The sequence below is a fragment of the Prionailurus bengalensis genome, chromosome B2 (genome assembly GCF_016509475.1).
Source record: "Prionailurus bengalensis isolate Pbe53 chromosome B2, Fcat_Pben_1.1_paternal_pri, whole genome shotgun sequence".
NCBI classification, from domain to species: domain Eukaryota; kingdom Metazoa; phylum Chordata; class Mammalia; order Carnivora; family Felidae; genus Prionailurus; species Prionailurus bengalensis.
In genome coordinates, this window is record NC_057349.1 from 75262984 (window position 1) to 75284542 (window position 21559).

The 21559-nt window shown below is 35.1% G+C and overlaps 1 protein-coding gene across 4 annotated transcripts in view; it reads left to right on the top strand.

Annotated features, from left to right (window-relative positions):
* Positions 1–21559, top strand: part of LOC122490368 (cytochrome b5 reductase 4) — a 99802-nt gene that overhangs the window by 54637 nt on the left and 23606 nt on the right. For all 4 annotated transcript variants that reach the window (XM_043593032.1, XM_043593029.1, XM_043593030.1 and 1 more), the window contains exons 7-10: positions 999–1056; positions 2799–2892; positions 6282–6314; positions 8314–8436. In XM_043593032.1, the coding sequence (XP_043448967.1) occupies positions 999–1056; positions 2799–2892; positions 6282–6314; positions 8314–8436 (308 nt within the window). The remainder of the gene's footprint in view (positions 1–998; positions 1057–2798; positions 2893–6281; positions 6315–8313; positions 8437–21559) is intronic.

Consider the following 21559-nt stretch of genomic DNA (forward strand, 5'->3'; position numbering starts at 1 on the left):
TTCCACCCAGCTTGATTCATATAATACCTATTTCCATATTATTCTATTTTGATAATACTGGCATTGCAATGTATTTTATGAGCAGTATTCCTGTGTCCTATGTCATATTCTGCAAAAGCCATTTTTTTGTCTGCCTTCCATCATATGACCATACCATAATTTATTCAACTACATTGTTTTTCATATATTTAGTTTGTTTTACTGGTTTTTATGGAAATCCTTCAAAACGTATTGCATGGCAACTGTCTTAGTAAATTACGTGATCTCTAAATATTTTTGTTAAAGTTAACATTTCAAATGCCCTCAGGGTTATATGTATTCTTTGTAATTTTTTTTCTTCCTTTCTCCCCACTGCCAGTCTATAATATAATAGCATCCTGCTATATTTGTTAAATTTATTAAAGTATTTCATATACAGTTTTAACTTACGGGCATAAGGAAATCTCCTCTAGGATTTACCCCAGGGTGTCCTTATGTTTATAATAAGTGCAAAAACAGTATCAGTTTAATGAACATCTATTACAAAATGGAAGACTTGGTTTTACCTTAACTTTTACTGTTGAACCATTAAAAGACCTTGATGAATTATTAATCTTGATAATAATATATTTGTGATAGGGAGGAGTGAAGGTAATAAGCATGTAGATTTTGTCATGCTTCTTAAGAAAGTATGTTGTGTTACTGCTCTTATATAAAAGATTTTAATATAATGTGTAACCTTTCTAAAAAGTATCTTTTCAAGGATATTGTTTGTTTCAATCCAAGTTGGAATAATTACCCCCTAATTATAAGACCTACCCCCATTATTTAGAACAAAGTTTACCTAGAGAAATATATTTTTCACTATAGATTTTAAGCTGCATATTTAAAATCATATACTTATGTTGTCATATTGCACATTTTTAAGCCATATATTTTTAAAATCACATATTTAATGACTTAGTATGTGTTACTGTACAATTATTGATATAATTATTCATTCTTTTAATATTTTATAGCTATGACTGGTTCCAGACAGACTCTTCAGTGACTATTGTAATATATACTAAGCAGAAGGTAAACAATGTCTTTAAAATCAGAAAAAAAGTGAAGTCTTAATAAATGCCAGCTATTTTCTAAGCACTCTTTTTATATTATTAACTTATTTACTCACGGTAACTCCATGGAGTAGATCCTTTTGTTATCCCTATTTTATACATGGGGAAAACAGAAAGATTAAGTAATTTACCCAATGTCACACAGTAAGTGGCAGATCTAGCAGTTTGAACCCAGGCAGCCTGGCTCCAGAGTATATACTCTTAACAGCCATGCTATAGTGTCTTAAAAAAAGCTAGACTACAAAGTATTTTATGTACTTTTCCACGCACACACGCATCTGTGTGTGTGTATGTGTGTGTGTGTGTGTGTGTGAGCATGGATAACAAAAGTGAGAATCCCAGTTAACTTCATTGTAAGAACTAATTTCTTGTGTATAAATTGGAATTTGAAGGACAGTAGAGACTATGATACTTGGTTTAGTATGCTTAAAACACTAATGGGATTCAGACACCCTCTTGAAACTAAAATTAAGGGGTTAATTGATTTACTAAGTACGTATTGAATTTCTGCTTTATTTGCAGGACTATTTTAGAATTCAGGGATCTAATGATGGGCTAGATATGTACATACTTGGCTTTCATGGGGCTTGCATCTGAGAAATCAGATCAGTACACAGACAACTTACAACATCTGCAAACACATCCTTCAGCAACTGGCAAGGTTCTCACACTGGAGGAACCATGTAAATTTAAAGACAAGTTCTGGCAGCTAGGGATTTCTGAGAATGCGTGCTACTTCTGCAGTAGCAGAACCACAGATGAGCTGTGAGTTCCTCTGACTGTTACGGCATGATGTGACAACAGGAGTGATGGTAATCTGCTTGATACAGCCAAGAGGACCAGAGGCACTGCCTGAACCGCTTCCACTCCTTCTCTTTATTGTCTCCTCATCACACAGTCCGAAGCCAAGAGGGCATGGCCTAAGGAGGTTGGGGTCTGCTCCCATTGGTAATGTCAGTGAGGCACAGAGGATGAATGATTAAGGGAAGGGGGAAGATTTCTATGTGGAATAATGCGTGCATTATACAGTATACATGATAGGTGCCACAATAACTTGTACCAAGGCTATGTAGAAATTAGAGCTGTCTAGAAAGCTGAAGTCAAGAGGCTGTGTAATTTGCACAGCATCATGCAGTAGTAAAAACATTAAAATGAAGATACATATCTTGATTTCTGGTCTGATTCTAATTTTTTCCAGAGTATTTATTCAATAAATATTTACTGAGCACTTACTAGGTACCAAGCAATATTCTTGACAGTCTCTTACATTCAGAGCTTAGAGATGAGTGGGTGAGGTAGATATTAAGCAGAAACAAATATATAATTAAAATTGCAATATGTGCTTTGAAGGATAACTAGGTTGTATGAGAGAGAAAAAACAGGAGTAATATTTATTCACGTTGTGGGTTCTATAAAGAAATGCCTTATGGGGGTGCCTGGGTGGCTCAGTTGGTTAAGTGTCCAACTCTTGATCTCAGCTCAGGTCATGATCTCACAGTTTTGTGAGTTAGAGCTCTGGACTGACAGTGTGGAGCAAAAGATAGATAGATAGATAGATAGATAGATAGATAGATAGATAGATAGATAGATAGATAGATAAAGCCATATGAACATCCACTGATCATCTTAAAAGTATAGTAGTTATAGAAATTTGGGGCAGATTTTACATTTTAATCTTTCTCTTTCTGCTTTCTGTTTAAGGATATTAATCTAGACTCAGTAATAGTTGATCATCAGGATGATTCCTTTAGAGCAGAAATACTTATCAAGGATTATTCATATATTATACACATTGGTAAGTACTTTATTCTTTATTAATGGAAACAACTCCAGTTTCCCTTAATTCTGGCAATAAACTTGGTCTACACTCTAGGTAGAAAAAATATTTTATCTGGTGTTGTCATTTTGTTTTGTCATTTTTGATTTATCTTTTTTCTATTTTTTTCTTTACACTAACAACAGTGCAGGCAAATGGCAGCCTGACCTCACCTTTCCCAAGTTTAAACAATTCAGTGCAATCAAAGTCAGTAATGATATGAAATATTTGTTGCCCTGGCTTTGTTAAATGTCTTTTACTTGATATCTGCAAACAAATCTCTGGAGACCTGTCCCATGCTCCTAGAACAGCCATCACTAAGTGCTCATTTCATTGGCCTGTTTTTTTTGCCAGCTCCACCATGGGAAGTGCAAGGCGGCACCAAAACAGCGTGGACTGTAAAGTTGTATTGTATCCCTCAGCTGCCTGTTCCTTCATAACCTACAATTCACTCTGTCTGCTTTGAGAAATTAAAGATCAAAAGAAAGAAACCAGAGCTCAAATCTGGAACCAAAGATGCCAGGTTTAAAAAAAAAAATTTTTTTTAACATTTATTTATTTTTTGAGAGACAGAGAGAGACAAAGTGTGAGCAGGGAAGGGCAGAGAGAGAGGGAATCACAGATTCCAAAGCAGGCTTTGGGCTCTGAGCTGTCAGCACAAAGGCTGATGCGGGGCTCAAACCCACAAACCATGAGATCATGACCTGGGCCAAAGTCAGACACTTAACAGTTTGAGCCACCCAGGCACCCCAAAGATGCCAGATTCTAAATCCATATTTCACCCATAATGACTCTAGGATTTCACCCTTTTCTGCTCCAATGAAGGCGATATTGTTCTAGTTAGAAGATAGAAAAGAAACAAACAACAACAATAAGAAAATTATGTTTTAAGCAGTCATTCTTTAAAAAAAATTTTTTTTAGTGTTTTTATTTATTTTTGAGACAGAGACAGAGCATGAGCAGGGGAGGGGCAGAGAGAGGGGGAGACACAGAATCTGAAGTGGGCTCTAGGCTCTGAGCTGTCAGCACAGAGCCCAACGCAGGGCTCGAACTCAGAGTGTGAGATCATGATCTGAGCTGAAGTCGGACACTTAACCACCTGAGCCACCCAGGCGCCCCTTAAGCAGTCATTTTTATATGAAGAACATCATTTACTTTTGCAAAACAGAGACTGATTCTCCAGACATTGGGTGACTTGGGATTCTGTTTGCTGCCTTACTGTATTTTTTTTTCCTCTTTCCTTTTTATAATTTTAGTTTTTGGTTTTTTTAAATTTACATCTAAATTAGTTAGCATATAGTGCAACAATGATTTCAGGAGTAGATTCTTTAGTGCCCCTTACTCATTTAGCCCATCCCCCCTCCCACAACCCCTCCAGTAACCCTCTGTTTGTTCTCCATATTTATGAGTCTCTTCTGTTTTGTCCCCCTCCCTGTTTTTATATTATTTTTGTTTCCCTTCCCTTATGTTCATCTGTTTTGTCTCTTAAAGTCCTCATATGAGTGAAGTCATATGATATTTGTCTTTCTCTGACTAATTTCACTTAGCATAATACCCTCCAGTTCCATCCACGTCGTTGCAAATGGCAAGTTTTCATACTTTTGATTGCCGAGTAATACTCTGTTGTATATATATATACCACATCTTCTTTATCCATTCATCCATCAATGGACATTTGGGCTCTCTCCATACTTTGGCTATTGTGCATAGTGCTTCTATAAACATGGTGCATGTGTCCCTTCGAAACAGCACACCTGTATCCCTTGGATAAATACCTAGTAGTGCAATTGCCAGGTTGTAGGGTAGTTTTATTTTTAGTTTTTTGAGGAACCTCCATACTGTTTTCCAGAGTGGCTGCACCAGCTTACATTCCCACCAACAATGCAAAAGAGATCCTCTTTCTCCACATCCTCGCCAACATCTGTTGTTGTCTGAGTTGTTTATGTTAGCCATTCTGACAGGTGTCAGGTGGTATCTCATTGTGGTTTTGATTTGTATTTCCCTGATGGTGAGTGATGCTGAGCATCTTTCATGTGTCAGTTGGCCATCTGGATGTCTTCTTTGGAGAAGTGTCTATTCATGTCTTTTGCCCATATCTTCCCTGGATTATTTGTTTTTTGGGTGTTGAGTTTGATAAGTTCTTTATAGATTTTGGATACTAACCCTTTATCTGATATGTCGCTTGCAAATATCTTCTCCCATTCTGTCGGTTGCCTTTTAGTTCTGCCGATTGTTTCCTTCGCTGTGCAGAAGCTTTTTATTTTGATGAGGTCGCAGTATTCACTGTTTTACTGTATTAATGAAATACCATCAGTCCTGAATTTGATCAGAGTAGAAAAATGTTTTTCTTTCCTATTTTCTCCATTCAGTAGATTAATCAGACTGGAACCTTAAACTTTTCTTCTAAAAATAATCTGTCCTATTTTTTCTTAGCATGAGACCTAACGTATATTGCCTCTTGGGGAAGAATTTTAAACAAACACTCTAGTATCTAGAAAAGTATACATTACTCATTAGCACTGCATGATTTTTCTTTAAGTGAAACCTCCTTGCCACCATCTATTATGTTTCAAATACTTTATGGCTAATTTTGTTCACACTGTAGCTAACAATATTGTAGCACACAATACAAAAGAAAAAAAAATTCCACAATCAAAAATAGTCATATTTTTGACTCCAAAATATTGCAAGAAAATACTTTTGGATGCTGATATTGGATTGGAAGAACTAATGCAGAATGGTAAGTTCCAGATAGCCTTGTTAACACAGTGAAGTTTGAAGCAGATGTCTGTGAAAATATTTCTTCCATCTCCTCCTTCTGGAACATAATTTCCATAAGGGCAGTGGTTTTTCTTTCATTAACTGTTGTATCCATAAAGCCTAGAAAGTAATACATACTCAGTAATTTTCTTTCAATAACTGAATGAATATTCAACCTCAGAGAACAATAAGGAAGGAAGAACTAAGCCAGACCCAAGCCAGGTCAGTATACACACTCATGCTTGTGCTCACACTGAGAGCACACACGCTTCAGGTGCTACACGCCTTCCCACCCTCCTCCTGTCTTGGTCTGTAGGGACGGCAGTCTGGGACCATACTTTGGACTAGTGTGGGTTACCTACTTGTTGGCACTTGAGTATTTGCTCTTCAATAGGGAGAGGAATTGAGAAGTTGAAAAAATGTATTTGTATTTAAATACTTTGACATTTTGGTTGTGCAGTTTCTTTCTCCTGGCTCTCAGAATATGTTTTACTTATCTTGAGAGATTTGAAACAGTGCATAAAAGAACCATTTAAATGATCTTACATGGTGTTCATAGACTGTATGAATTGAAGTTGGATTTTAACTAACATATTTTTCTTTCCTAGAACTAAGCCATGAAATTGAAGAAGATTTTTCTGGTAAGCTACCAAAAAATAATTACATGTATGCATGCACACATACACACACACACACACACACACACACACACACACACAGGGGAGAGAGGGAAAGGAGGAGAAAAATCAGCATTTGTCTTATTCTTCATATGTATATTTTCATATTGCAAAACAAAGATGTGACATTTTCTTTATAAACAAATATGTTAATGTTTATAAATATATTCTCCCAGGTTTTTTCTCCGTCTTTAATTTCCCCTTATTCCTTTCATCTCTCTACCCTTTCCTTTTTCTCTCCTTAGAAAAAAATTCCTGTCTTCTTTCCATTCTTCCTTCCCTCCTTATCTCCACCCCACTCCTGACATGCAGCCTGTTAAATATACTAGACCAGACAAATTTTTCTTAGGTGTATATATTTAAATATGTAATGTTAACAGAGCTTATTAAATTACTAATTTTTCTGTATATAAAAGTGCAATGTGGATTTTACAAAGCTGTTAATAACATAATATTCATAGAATGGTGGTTTTTTGGGTTTTTGTCCTTTGCTTTTAGCTTTATTGAGGTATAAATGACAAAATTATAATATATTTAGTTGCATGATGATTTGATATATGTATACATTGTAAGAGAATTCCAAAAATCGAATTAACACATCCATCACCTCACATATTTACTGTTTGTGTGTATGTGAGAACACTTAAGTTCCACTGTCTTAGCAAATTGGAATTGAACAGTATTATCAACTGTAGTTACCATAATTATACATTAGATCTTCAGACCTTATTCATATCTTAACTGAAAGTTTGTATGCTTTTGTCATCTTCTCCCCACACCCTACCCTTAGCCACTGGCAACCACCATTCTACTCTGTTTATAGGAGTACATGACCTTTTCTTTTTTCTTTCTTTTTTTTTTTTAAGACTCTACATATAAGTGATACCATGCAGCATTTGTCTTCTCTGTCTGGCTTATTTCACTTAGCATAATGCCTCCAGGTTCATCCGTTTTGTTGCAAATGGAAGGATTTCCTTTTTTTTTTTTTTTTTCAGGCTGAATACTTCATTAGAGATATGTACACATATATCTGTAAATATATATACTTTTTTAAATATTAGTCCTTTCTTGTTTTAAAATACTGTCAGAGTACCCTATACTGGTTCTGTGCCTTCTTTTTTTCCATATAACATAGTAAACTCTGTAAATTGTATAAAGTCAAGGACCATGTTTCTGTATTTGTTAAGCTTCAAATCAATGAATGTTCATTGAAATGAATGTATTTGACTAATCTATCTTAAAAAGTTATTGTTAAATTGCTATTGAATTATGTGTTTACAGTGAAAAAGAATAGAATGTTTCTAAAGACAAAATGAAATATACTTTAGGTCTTCAAAAGCATATTCAATTCATAAAAGTTTATCAATATGTAATGTCTATATCTCATTATTATACCCATATATTCTGCACTCTCTTAAAAAGTCAAAAATAAAAAGATAATGTAAAGGGTTTCTAATTATTTAAGATTCATATGCACTTTTTAGTGATTCATGAGGCTTTTTCTGTGTTTACTAGGCTCAGTATTGATCTACTGAATTTAATCATAAGAACCTCTCAAATCTCAATTGAGAAATGTTAAGAGTATAAATAAATTAAATTTGCTCTTATGAGTCCATTCAGTGACTAATTTATATGTCAGCCAGCCCCTTCCTTTTTTGTTTTGGTTTTTAGCTATGTGTTAATTACTTGCCATGTCTATATTTGAGCTTATATGAGAACTGTCAATACATGTTAGTTTGGCCCTTGATAAATCAGTTTGAAAGAAGTTAACTTGAATCATAAAGTAAATTAAACTGGATTTATCACATAAGGCATAAACAATTTTGATATGTATACAAAGTCTTACTAATGATCCCTGTTTTTCCTATCAGATCAGGACATTTGTATTGTTTGAGAAAGATTGATTTTAGAATAATGTATTATATTTAGTTTCAATGAATACAAACGGAATTTATCTTTTCAGTGCGGGTTGTTGAGAATGTGGGAAAAATAGAAATAGTCCTAAAGAAAAAAGAGAATGCTTCTTGGAAACGTCTTGGTCACCCCCTCGAGAATCATAATTCACTTATTCTAAGGAAAGATACAGGTATGCTGTGCTGTTATTTTGAGTCCTCTGTTCATGAAAATATTTTGTCAGTAGTACAACTGTACCAGAATTTGGAAGGCCATTTTGAGATGAACCTTTAAGAAGTTGAGAAAGAACATAGTGTCTTTTTTACTCCTTTTTTAAAAAAAAAATTTTTTAATGTTTATTTATTTAAGAGAGAGAAAGAGACAGAGTGCAAGCAGGGGAGGGACAGAGAGAGAGCGAGACACAGAATGCAAAGCAGACTCCAGGCTCCGAGCTGTCAGCACAGAGCCTGACATGGGGCTCGAACTCATGAACCCCAAGATCATGACCTGAGCTGACACTGGCTGTTTAGCCAACTGAGCCACCCAGGCGCCTCTCCTCTTTTTTTTCTTTTATTGAGGTATAATTGACATATAACATATACTAGTTTCTGGTGTGTAATGTAATGATTCGATATTTGTATACACTATGAAATGATCATCACAGTAAGTCTAGTTAACATCTGTCACCGACAGATTTTTTTTCTTGTGATGAGCTCTTTTAAGAGCTACTTACTTGCAACTTTCAAATATTCATTACTGTACTATTAGTCACCATGTAGTAAATTATATCCCCATGATTTATTTACCTTTTAACCCATTCTCCTATTTTTCCCAACCCTGACCCCTGCCTCTGACAGCCACTAATTTGTTTTCTGTATCAGTGAGCTTGAGTTTATTTGTTTTGTTTTGATTTTTAGATTCCACATATAAAAGAAATCATACATGTTTGTCTTTCTCTGTCTGACTTACTTCACTTAGCATAATATCCTTAGGGTCCATCCATATTGTCCAAATGACAAGCTGACAAGGCTTTACTCTTTTTTAAAACAGCTGGATGGTATACCATTGTGTGTGTGTGTGTATATGTATGTGTGTGGTGTGTATGTATGTATATAAATATATATACCACATCTTCTTTATCCATTCATCTATCAGTGGACACTTAACTTGTTTCCATATCTTGGCTATGGGGAGGTGCATGTATCTTTTTATATTAATATTTTATATTATATTTTTGTTTTCTTCAGATAAATACTTAGAAGTGGAATACTGGATCATATGGTAGTTGTATTTTTAATTTTTTGACAAACTCCATTCTGTTTCCCATAGTGGCTGCACCAATTCAGATTCCCACCAACAGTGCACAAGGGTATCCTTATGCAACTCTTATTTTGTGTTTTTGAGAATGTCAGTTCTCAGAGGTGTGAGGTGACAGTTCATTGTGGTTTTGATTTGCATTTCCCTGGTGATTGGTGATGCTGAGTACCTTTTTATGCACCTGTTGGCCATTTGTATGTCTTCTTTGGAAAATGGCCCTTCAGGTTCCCTGAATTTTTAGATTTTAATCTATTTTTTAGTCAGATTGTGTTTTTGCCATTGAGTTGCATGAGTTCTTTATATATTTTGGATCTTAACCCTTTATCGCATATATGATTTGCAAATATTGTCTCCCATTCAGCAGGTTGCCTTTTCATTTTGTTGGTGGTTTTCTATTATTGTAGAAGCTTTTCATTTTATTTTAAAAGTTTATTTTATTTATTTTTGAGAGAGCGAGCAAGCAGAGAGGACGGGCAGAGAGAGGGGACAGAGGATCCAGAGCAGGCCTACACTGTCAGCACAGAGCCCGACGTGGGGCTCAAACTCACAAATTGCAAGACCGTGACCTGAGCCGAAGTCAGATGCCTAACTGACTTAACCCAGGGGCCCCTTGTAGAAGCTTTTTAGTTTGATGTAGTGTCTAACTTTAATTTTGCTTTTGTTGCCTTTGATGTCAGCTCCAAAAAATCATTGCCAGGATCGCAAGTAGCTTACCATCTGGTTTCTTCTTCTTCTTGTTACAGGTCTTACATTCAAGTCTTTAATCTACTTTAGTTTTCGTATATGTTATAAGATACTAGTCTAGTTTCATTATTTCGTATATGGCTGTCCAGTTTTCCCAGCACCATTTATCTAAAGGGACTGTCCTTTCCCCATTGTATATATTCTTGCCTCCTTTGTCATAAATTAATTTACATATATGTGTAGGTTTATTTCTGGGCTCTCTATAATTTTCCATTGATTTATATGTCTGTTTTTATGACTACCATATTGTTTTGTTTACCATAGTTTTGTAGAATAGTGAAAAAGGGGAGTATGGTACCTCTAGCTTTCTTTCTTAAGATTTAAGATTTCTTTTTTTTTTTTTTTTTTTTTTTAACGTTTATTTATTTTTGAGACAGAGAGAGACAGAGCATGAAGGGGGGAGGGGCAGAGAGAGAAGGAGACACAGAATTGGAAGCAGGCTCCAGGCTCTGAGCCATCAGCCCAGAGCCTGACACGGGGCTCGAACTCACGGACCGCAAGATCGTGACCTGAGCTGAAGTCGGATGCTTAACCGACTGCGCCACCCAGGCGCCCCAAGATTTAAAATTTCTTAAGATTGCTTTGGCTATTTGAGTTTTTTTGTGTGATTTCATACAAATTTTAGGATTATTCTAGGTCTGTGAAACATGCTATTGGTATTTTGACAGTGATTACACTGAATGTGTAGATTGTTTTGGGGAGTATGGACATTTTAACAATTTTTGTGGATTCTTCCAATTCATGAGCATAGTATTTCCTTCTATTTGTGTCATCTTCAGTTTTTACCATCTATATCTTATACTTTTCAGACTACAGGTCTTTTACCATCTTGGTTAAATTCCTAGGTTTTATTCTTTGTGATGCAATTTTAAATGAGATTGTTTTCTCAATTTCTCTTTCTGATAGTTCATTATTAGTGTACAGAAATGCAACATATTTTTTTTTGTATATTGATTTCGTATCCTGTAACATCAATTATTATTTCTAACAGTTTTTTGGTAGAATCTTTAGGGTTTTTTTAAATATGTAATATGTCATCTACAAATAGTGACAGTTTTACTTCTTCATTTCTAATTTGGGTATTTTTTATTTCTTTTTCTTGCTCTGGCTGGGACTTCCAATATTATATTGAATAAAAGTGGGAGAGTCAGCATCCTTCTCTTGTTCCTGACCAGCTTTTTACCATTGAATATGATTTTAGCTGTGAGCTTGTCATTAGCAGCCTTTATTAATGTTGAGGTGTGTTCCCTCTCTACCCACTTTGTTAAAAGTTTTTATTATAAATGAGTGTTGAATTTTGTGAAATGCTTTTTCTGCATCTGTTGAGGTAATCATATGGTTTCTGTCTTCCATCTATTAATGTAGTGTATCACATTGATTGGTTTGTGGATGATGAACCATTCTCGTATCCCTAGAATAAATCCTTCTTTACCATGGTGTATAATCATTTTAATGTATTGTTGAGATCAGTTTGTTAATATTTTGTTGAGGATTTTTACATTTATGTTCATCATGGTATTGGTTCTGTAATTTTCATCTCTTCTGGTGTCCTTGTCTCGTATTAGGGTAATACTAGCCTTGTAAAATGAGTTAAGAAGCATTCCTTCCTTTTCTTTTTTTGGGAAGGATTGGTATTAATTTTTCTTTGAATGTTTGGTATTATTCACCAGTGAAGATATCTGGTCCTGGACTTTGTTTGTTGGCAGGTTTTTAAATTACTGATTCAGTCCTTACTAGTAATTGGTTCATTCAGAATTTCTATTTTTTCATGATTAGGTCCTGAAAGATTGTATGTTTCTAGGAATTTAAATACATCCCATAGGTTGTCCAATTTGTTGGTGTATAATTATTCATAGAATTCTTTTATGATCTTTTACATTTCTGTGGTACCAGTTGTAATATCATCTCTTTTATTTCTGATTTTATTTGAGCCCTAATTTTTTTTTTAAGTCTAGCTAATGGTTATCCAATTTTATTTATCTTTTTAAAGAACCAATTCTTAGTTTCATTGGTCTCTTTTATTGTGTTTTTAGTCTCTGTTTCATGTATTTCTGCTCTGATAGTTAATGTTTTTTTCCGTCTACTATCTTAGTGCTTCATTTGTTCTTTTTGTCCTGGTTCCATGATATATGAAGTTAGGTTGTTTTTTTGAGATTGTTTTCATTTATTGAGGTAGGCATTTGGTACTATGAAATTCCCTTTAGAAAACTGCCCTTGCTGTATCCCATATTTTGATATGTTGTATTTCCTTTTCATTTGTCTCAAAGTTTTTTTGATTTCTTCTTTTATTTGTTGACCCATTGATTGTTCAAGCATGCTGTTTCATCTCCACACATCTGTGAATTTTTCACTTTTGTTCTTGTAATTGATTTCTAGTTTCATACCGTTATAGTTGGAGAAGGTGTTTGATATGATTTAAAATTTGTTCTGTGGCCTAACATATGTTCTGTGTGCACTTGAGAAGAATGCATATTCTATTGCTTTTGGGTGGAGTGTTCTGTATATATCTATTAAATCAGTTTGGCCTAATGTGTCATTTAAGGCCAGTGTTTCCTTATTGATTTCCTTTCCGGTGTAAGTGGCATATCGAAGTCCATTACTATTAATGTATTGTCAATTTCTCCCAATTAGGTCTGTTAATATTTGTTTTATATATTTAGATACTCTAACCTCTGTTGGGTATATAATATTTACAAATGTTATATCCTCTTTTTGGATTGACTCCTTTATCATTATATAATGCTGTCTTTGTCTCTGATTCCGGTCTTGGTTTTGAAGTCTATTTTGTGTGATAGAAGTATAGCCAACTCAGCTTTCTTTGGGTTTCCATTTGCATGGAAATTCCTTTTTTCATTCCTTTGCTTTCTATCTGTATGTGTCTATCTGAAGTGAGTCTCTTATAGGCAGTGTTTAGATGGATCCTGTTTTTTAATCCATTCAGCCACTCTATGTCTTTTGACTGGAGAATTTAGTCTATTTACATTAAAATGATTATTGATAGGTATGTACTTTTTGCCATCTTGTTAATTGTTTTCTGATTGTTTTGTAGTTCCTTTCTTCTTGCTCTCTTCTGTTATGATGTGATGACTTTCCTTAGTATTATATGTAGATTCCTTTTTTGTTATCTTTAGTGTTTACACTATAGGTTTTTGCTTTATGGTTACCATGAATGAGGCTTACATACAAAAATCTATATTTGTAATGGTCTATTTTAAATTGATAACAACTTAAGTTTGAATGCATTCTACAACTCTACGTTTTTGATTTTACATTTAACAAGAACTTTTTTCTTGTGTAAACCTTAAGTAATTATTGAAGTTGCAGTTGTTTTTATCACTTTTGTCATTAACCTTCATACTAGCTTTATAAGTGATTAATGTACTACCTTTGTTGTATATTTACCTTTACTGATGAAATTTATACTTTCATATATTTTCTTGCTACTAATTAGTGCCATTTCTTACCAGCTTAATGAAGTCTCTCTAACATTTCTTGTAAGGCTAGTTTAGTGATCATGAACTCCTTTGGCTCTTACTTGCTTGGAAAACTCTTTTTTTAATAGAGATTAAATTTTAGTCTCTACTATCTAATGTTTAGGCATTACAAAGTTATTAGGTAGTGATATCTGAATAGGGAAGCCTACTTGTTCTTAGACTGTTGTTCAACCATTTACTCCTTCAGGTTCCTTTTTATGAAAGGTGCAAAAACAAGTTTAAGTTTATGCCTCATATGCACATCACCTTTTTTTTTTATATTAAAGACAACATGTTTATTGTTTTTCTGTTTATTTAAACCATTTTCTCAGTTTACTCCTAAAAGATGTAATTCATTTCCTTCATTTCATTTCTTCATTCATTTCTATTTTTTGTTTTTTAGGTTTTTAATCTTAGTATAACATATTTATAAAAAGAGAATGCATATTATAAGTGTTCCACTTGATGAATTTTCACATAATGACATCCTCTATATTTGTTTGTTTTAAGTTTATTATTTTGAGAGCGAGGGAGAGAGAAAGGATCCCAGGCAGGCTGTATGCTGACAGTGCAGAACCTGCCTGACATAGGGCTCAAACCCACGAGCTGTGAGAGCGTGGCCTGAGTTGAAACCAAGAGGCAAATCGACTTGGCCACCCAGGTGACCCGATCCAAGAGTTTTAAAATTTCATAATATGATATGCCTTAATGTGGGTCTGTTGTCATTTATCTTACTGGCTCTTTATCCTTTGTGTTATTTTTCATTATAGAAACTTAAGACCTACAGTTCTGGGAAATATTGATTTTCCTTGTCTTCATAGTCTGTTTTTTGCTGTCCAGAATAAGAAGTATTCTTATTTGAAGCCTTTTTAAATAAGTCTTCTAAATAGCTCATCTTTTCTCTCTTATTTTCAATTTTGTCCTTTTGTTCTATATTTTGTTGGGTGATTTCTTTAGCTGTGTCTTTCAGTTCTTCTATTGACTTACTCATTTCTACTATCATATTTTTAACTTCTAAGAACCCTTTTCATTTCTGTTCCTTTGTTTTAGCATCATGTTCTTCACAGCCTCTCTTATCTTTTTAAGAGTTACTGACAGAGTTTTAGAGTTTCCTTCTCCCTATTTAACCTGTGTCCCCAAAGTTTGTTTGTTTTAGTTTGTCTTCCATATTAGATGCTTTCTTTGAATGTCTTTTGATCCCTGACTACCTGCTCATATATCTGGGGGTGGAACTCTAAAAGCTGCTTAGAAACTTTGTGCATGTGGGTGAGACTTGTTAACAATAATATTACCTATATGGATGGGTCGCTCCCTTGGAAGAAGTTCGATGCCAGTATTTTGCAAAGTCTTAAGAGTAGACAGTGTCCTACTTTGCACTCAAAATTTCAAAAGTCTTATGGGGAAAGTGGGCTGAGTGTCTAAATTTAATTTCTTTTATTTGTTTGTTATCTAGTATACTATATTAATTTGCTAGGGTATTTGCATAGCAAAGTACCACAAACTGGGTGGCCTAACAAATTTTTCTCAGTCTAGAGGCCAGAAGTCCAAGATCAAGGTGTTAGCAGAGTTGGTTTCTTCTGAGACTTCTTCTTTCCTTCACTCGTAGATGGCCATCCTCACATGGTCTTCCCTTCATGTGTCTGTGCCCCTCATTGCCTCTTTTTATAAGGACATCAGTCATACTGTATTAGGGATCACACACTAATGACCTCATTTTCACTTATTTAACCTTCTAAAATAACTTATCCCCAAATACAGACACATTATGAGTTACAACTTCAACATAGGAAAATTAAGGGGGACACAGTTCAGGCTTGTAACATATACCCAATCCAGAGACCCGTTGTTTTACCCACTCTAGAGAGTAAACTTCTAATATTTTGCCAGAATAGGAGAGGGCCAATATGTGTCTATTATAAGTAGGGCAGGATTTCATAAAGGGTGAGAGATGGGAGATTTCTTATAAGAACATCTGGAAGGTGGTTTCAGCTCCATCTTCACTCTAATTCCAGAGATAATTGGTCCTGCCAATTCCTGAGCCTTTGGGGATTTTTTTTTTGTTGTTGTTATAAATGAGTTGAGTCTGGCTTTCTTTACTTCTAGTTTAGGATTCAGCTTTATTGAGTCTGTTGAATCAATACTAGTTACTAGTTACTAGTTATCTCTTTACCTTGTCAGCTCCTAAAGTTTTGTTGCATTTTTTAATTTCCATTCTTTCGGTCCTTGTAGTCTTATGCCTTACAAAACAATCGAACAACCTCCTCTCCCCACAAAAAAAAAAAGAAAAAAAAGAAAAAAAAAACTTCACTATTTTTTTAGGGGAGTTAGGAGGAATTAACTGCATGTATTCACTGTAGCATCTTTAAATATTTAAAATTATTATAGGGGTGCCTGGGTGGCTCAGTTGGTTAAGCATCTGACTGTGGCTCAGGTCGCGATCTCGCAGTTCGTGAGTTCACGCCCCGCATTGGGCCCTGTGCTGACAGCTCAGAGCCTGGAGCCTGCTTTGGATTCTGTGTCTCCCTCTCTCTCTGCCCCTCCCCCATGCTGTCTCTCAAAAGTAAATAAGTATTTGAATTTTTTTTTAATATTATAAATATTTAAAACTATAAAGATATGTTTGTGGATAATATTTAATTTCAGTAAAGTATCAGTGTTATTTTGAGTATATGTTGTGACTAGAAGGCTGTTTTAGGCACAACGTGAATTATTTTCCCAAGTGGAAGAACATACACTGACATGAGATTGAAGAGTATTTTTATAAAGAGACAGACTAGCAACAGCCAGTTCTCTAGTACAACCTGAACATATTCTGAGGTAACCCCAAGTGAACAGATGCTGATGAATTTGTGAATGACTCCCTGAAAGAAGCAAATTTCAAGCAGTGTTGTGAAAGTAACTCTCAAAAAAGTAATAAGAAACTATGAAGGGTTTTCCAGGAAGAGCTTCAGATTGTTCCTAGGTACTTATTCTGCTAGGTATTTTGCAGATTGTAGAGAAAGAAAAATGTAGGCCATGAGTGAGGAAAAGTCAAATAGAATTCTTTTATTGTGGTATTAGGAAGGGAGAAAGAACATAGAGAAATAATAGTGTGATCTAGCAGATCAGAAGAAAATAGATAAAAGATAGTGATGATGAAAAGAGATACTATTAAAGTGAAATCTCTTCCCCTGAAATGATCTATCTAGTGATTGAAAAATCATGGCAAACCAGATAAAAGCCAAGCCCAAGAAATAAATGACGCTAGGAACTAAGAGTGACCTCTGTTTGGAAATTGTTAGAATGAGTATCTCTCAGGTTTTCTCTATAATTTCCTGAGGCTTCTAGAAACTCTTTTGTCTCTGTCATACATTTCTGCTTGAGTCATGAACCACCATGGTTAGCTTTAGCTTTCTTGTCTAAAATTGGAGCAGTGCATGTATTTTTCATTGAATTAAGTTTTTCACCTTGGAAAATGACTAAGAGTTTAGGGGATACTTTTATTTATTTGACTGAATTAGCAAAGATAATTTCTTCTTCCTTTCCCCTCCTTAAATGGTAACAGAAATTGTAGATTATTTTATTCACTAGCAAAGTTGAATACTTATATCATCAAATTATTGTGATTAACTTGCTGTCAGTAACATAAAATGTTTATAGTCCATCATGTGGTTCCTAGGTTTTCAGTTTGTTGAAATTATTGACTTTATGATACCAGCATGCTGGCTTCCTCTTACTGAAATGTCTTAACTAAAAGAATTGTTGTTTGAAATGATATGTAAGTTGAAGACTTAATGCAGTACCTTCTCATGTCAAATCTGGAATTTACTTATACAAAAGATTAAAATAGAGCAAAGAACATAATTAGGGAAGAGAAAACTACTTCATTTTTGCCTTTAATCCAAATGTAATAGGTGATATTTTAAACTGTTTATCAGTGGGACTAGACTACCACTTATAAGTTGGATGCCTCCCACTTTTCCCCCCAAGATGACAATTATGAGCAAATAGTTGTGTGTGTGTGTGTGTGTGTGTGTGTGTGTGTGTGTGTGTGTGTGTGATGGTGAGGAACTTGTTTGTCTGTCAAGGTTCAGAAACTGATAGGTAATTGGGTTTCTATACCCAACCTAAAATTTTATTTTAATGCAGTTACCTTTACTGTGGGGACTTTGATCACTAAAGTTAGTATTAAAGATTTGCCAACAAACAACTCAGTACATGAATATTGGGATACAAAATTGTAAAAAAGAATTTTTAAATTTTTGTCATAATTGTGATGTCAGTAGCCACTTATAAACCTTTATGTTAAATATATTTATTGAATCTGTAACTGTCTTTTTAATGTAAGTTGAACTATGTGAAATTGCTGATACTCTATTTTTAACCTAGGAAACTTGACAGTTTTACGTGGTTTGACGTATATTTTCATAACAGCTTCTTTTTAAAAATTTTTTAATTTTATTATTAGTTTTTATTTTTTGAAAGAGAGCATGCATGTGGGTTGTAGAGGGGCAGAGGGTGAGGGAGGAAGAGATTCTTAAGCAGGCTCCATGCCTGGTGTGGAGCCCGATGACACGGCTCAAACCCACAAACCATGAGATCGTGACCTGAGCTGAAAATCAAGAGTTGGATGCTAAGCCACCCAGGTGCACCTCATAATAGCTTCTTAACTACAAAAACCACACACACACACACACACACACTGAGGTACTGTCTGTACTCATAAATGTGCTTGTTGACATACTGTAAGCAATCATTTAATTGAGACTTTCTGTAGGCCCATGATTCTGCAGGCAAGCTGCTTGCTCTCTCAATGGAACAGACCTTCTTGAAGGTGTAGGAAGAACCACCTCCTCATTGCTCCCCAAATTTTGCCTGTATATCCATGTTTCTTTGCTGTCTAAAATAAGCATTCAAAAGTACTAGAAATGAAGAAATACTGAAAATAGCAAAGAAAAACTTCTTGTGCTTTGTTCTCTTAAATTATCTCCTCTACCCAGCAGGCATGAAGTTGTCCTATACTCAGTAACCATAGAATGCTTTCGCATCTTGCTGTCTTATTTTCAACTCTATCAAAGTGGCCCAAACGTGAAATCTGAAGAAACACAGAATAGATGGGGCAGACTGTAACTGTGTAAGAAATTATTTATTGTGTTAAGAGATAAATGGAAGAAGTTTAAAACCTTAGAATTCAGGTGATTCAGGTACTTGAGTATACAGTGTTGGCTGCATTATTAGTTGTGGAACGAGAGAAGAAAGGTGATGGGTATAGAAGTGTTCCAGTTTAGTGACAGTCTTGCTAAATGGTGTGTGGTCTGAGACTCCATTGAATCTAGTCTTGGAGAAAGAGCCACCTTTCTACTACTGTTCACTGTTACTGTTTAACTCCACAAAATCCTCACTTTGAAAGATTTAATTCTCATCAGTCTAAGGTAGTAAAACATCTTAGTATAACTTTAGGAATTTTGTTTTTAACAGCTAAGACAGAGGAATCTGTGTTTTATTGTCAGTTTGATATTACTAAATTACCAATTATGTATGAAAATTCTCAGTTTTTGAGCATTCTGCTTCATTGTGTTTTACCCCAGTATATGAAGAGACAGATGTATGCCCACAGATAACTGTCATCCTTAGCATTGGAAGACAGGTTGTGAATGTATTCTTATTCATATATACAAGAATGGTTTGGGCGAGGATATTAAAACTGTACTACTAGAGATTATGTGCAAGTTTTATCAAAATTAGTGAAAAGCCTAAATAATTTTTTAAAAACAACAAAATAAATGCAGTTATGTAACTCTCTTAAAAGTAATATAACTCAGGGTGCCTGGGTGGTTCAGTTGGTTAAGTGTACAACTCTTGATTTTGGCTCAGGTCATGATCTCATGAGTCCGTGACATCAAGCCCTGTGCCTGCCTGGCATTCTCTCTCTCTCTTTCCCTTTCCCTTTCTCTTTCTCTTTCTCTTTCTCTTTCTCTTTCTGTTTCTCTTTCTCTTTCTCTTTCTCTTTTATAAATAGATAAGCTTAAAAAAGAAAAGTAGTATAACTCAAATTTGTTATTTCTTCAGTATAGGAAGATATTCTAATGCCTTCATAAGTTTGAATTATTTTATCAGTAGTCAAAATGTTATACATTTGTACAGTGCTTGAAAATAGTTTATACTGAAGTTTTCTAAACATCATCCGTGCAGTCAGGTTCACTGCTTATCAAGGTTCACTGCTCATCAAGGTTACTGTCTTGGCACAAACAGATGGCTAGCAAGGCCCCTACAGTATGAACTGTGACAGATTCTAAGTGAAATGTCTGTTGGATTGAATGGCTGTAAGTTGTGTTTTTTTTCCTGTATGGACATATTTAGTACGTACGTATATTTTTAAGTATTATAGATGTTAGTATGTTTTGGGTTGTTTTTTCCCCCAAGACTGCATTTTTAAGTATGTAGTCCCACTAACTGATTGCCCTATGTTGTTCAGGAAGATCTGGGAGGAATCGATGAGTAAAGATAGATACCAAATTAGGAGGTAAGTAAATGACATTTAGGTGATTGAAAGTAGTAATGAGTGCTAAGAAGAAGTATCATCGATCAAAACAGAAGAGAATGGGGATATTCAAAAAGAGATATATGTGGGATGAATCTTGACTTGCTGAACTGATTCCTTAATTTGTACATTATATAGTAGGAACTTGTAAAGTTCCTTGGTAAAGGACCTTGGTTCCTGAGACCAGAGACAGAAGGGGTTGTCTCTGTTACCTTATTGTGGGCATATGGCGGGGTGCTTGGTGGCTGGGGCCCAGCAACTCCTGAATAAGGCCGTCTTTGGGATTGAGGTGACTGGCACATTCCTTTGTGGAAGTGGTCACCAAGTGGGGAAGGTCCTGGCGTCCCAGGAAGCTGAAGCTGGGTGCTCATGAGAGCTCTCAGCAAGAAGCCCAGAGGGTCAGCTCGGGTTTTATCTTCTGATTTCCCCACATGCTTTCAGGTCAAATAAGAGGAGCTTCCTAGCCTAGTAGCTGGGAAAGCAACACCACCTCGTGTCTATTTATCTATATCTATATATATGCACAGTGTTTTTCTTTCTCCCATTTATTGAAGATATTTCACTGTACAGACGAGATTCAAAAGACTATTTTAACATATACCTGTGCATTCTTAATGAATGGTATAACTTGCTTCAGATCCATTTTTTGTGTGAGAAATAAAATGTGGCTGAAACTGAAAAAAAAAAAAAAAAAAAAAGGATAATCTATAAATTTGTGCTTGTACTGAATAGTTAGAATGGGGAGGAAGGCACTAAAGAGCCATAAGCTAGTGTTGAACAGTGGTTCTCACACTTTTTGAACACAGCTTATGAACTGGGGTAAGAAACTCATTAATAACTTCTTGCCTCTTTCCACATCTTCTCCAGCTGCTCTGTGACCTTGCACAAGCTATTTACCTTCTACAAACCTCTGTTTCCAGTAGGGAAAATAAGAGTGGATAGGTGCTTTAAAAGTATGCTAAGTTGGAGTAGGAGTCGAAGACCAGATTGATGGCGGTGTGAACTCGTAAACCAGGGTTCTCTCTCTGCTCCTTCTCCCACTGAAGACTTCATCTGGATTTTAGCCTTGTGAAATTCTTTTCTTTAGAAGAACAGAAGAAACGTGTTTTTCATGTTTCTTTTCAACCAGAAGGAAAGAGTATGCCCAAATTATCATATTGGCCTTAGTATTTCAGTATTACCCTGAGTGATATCATATGTATGTTTTTAAAAGAAGTGAGGTGTTTGGGATGGAAACTTTTCTGTCGCATGCTTTTGTTTCA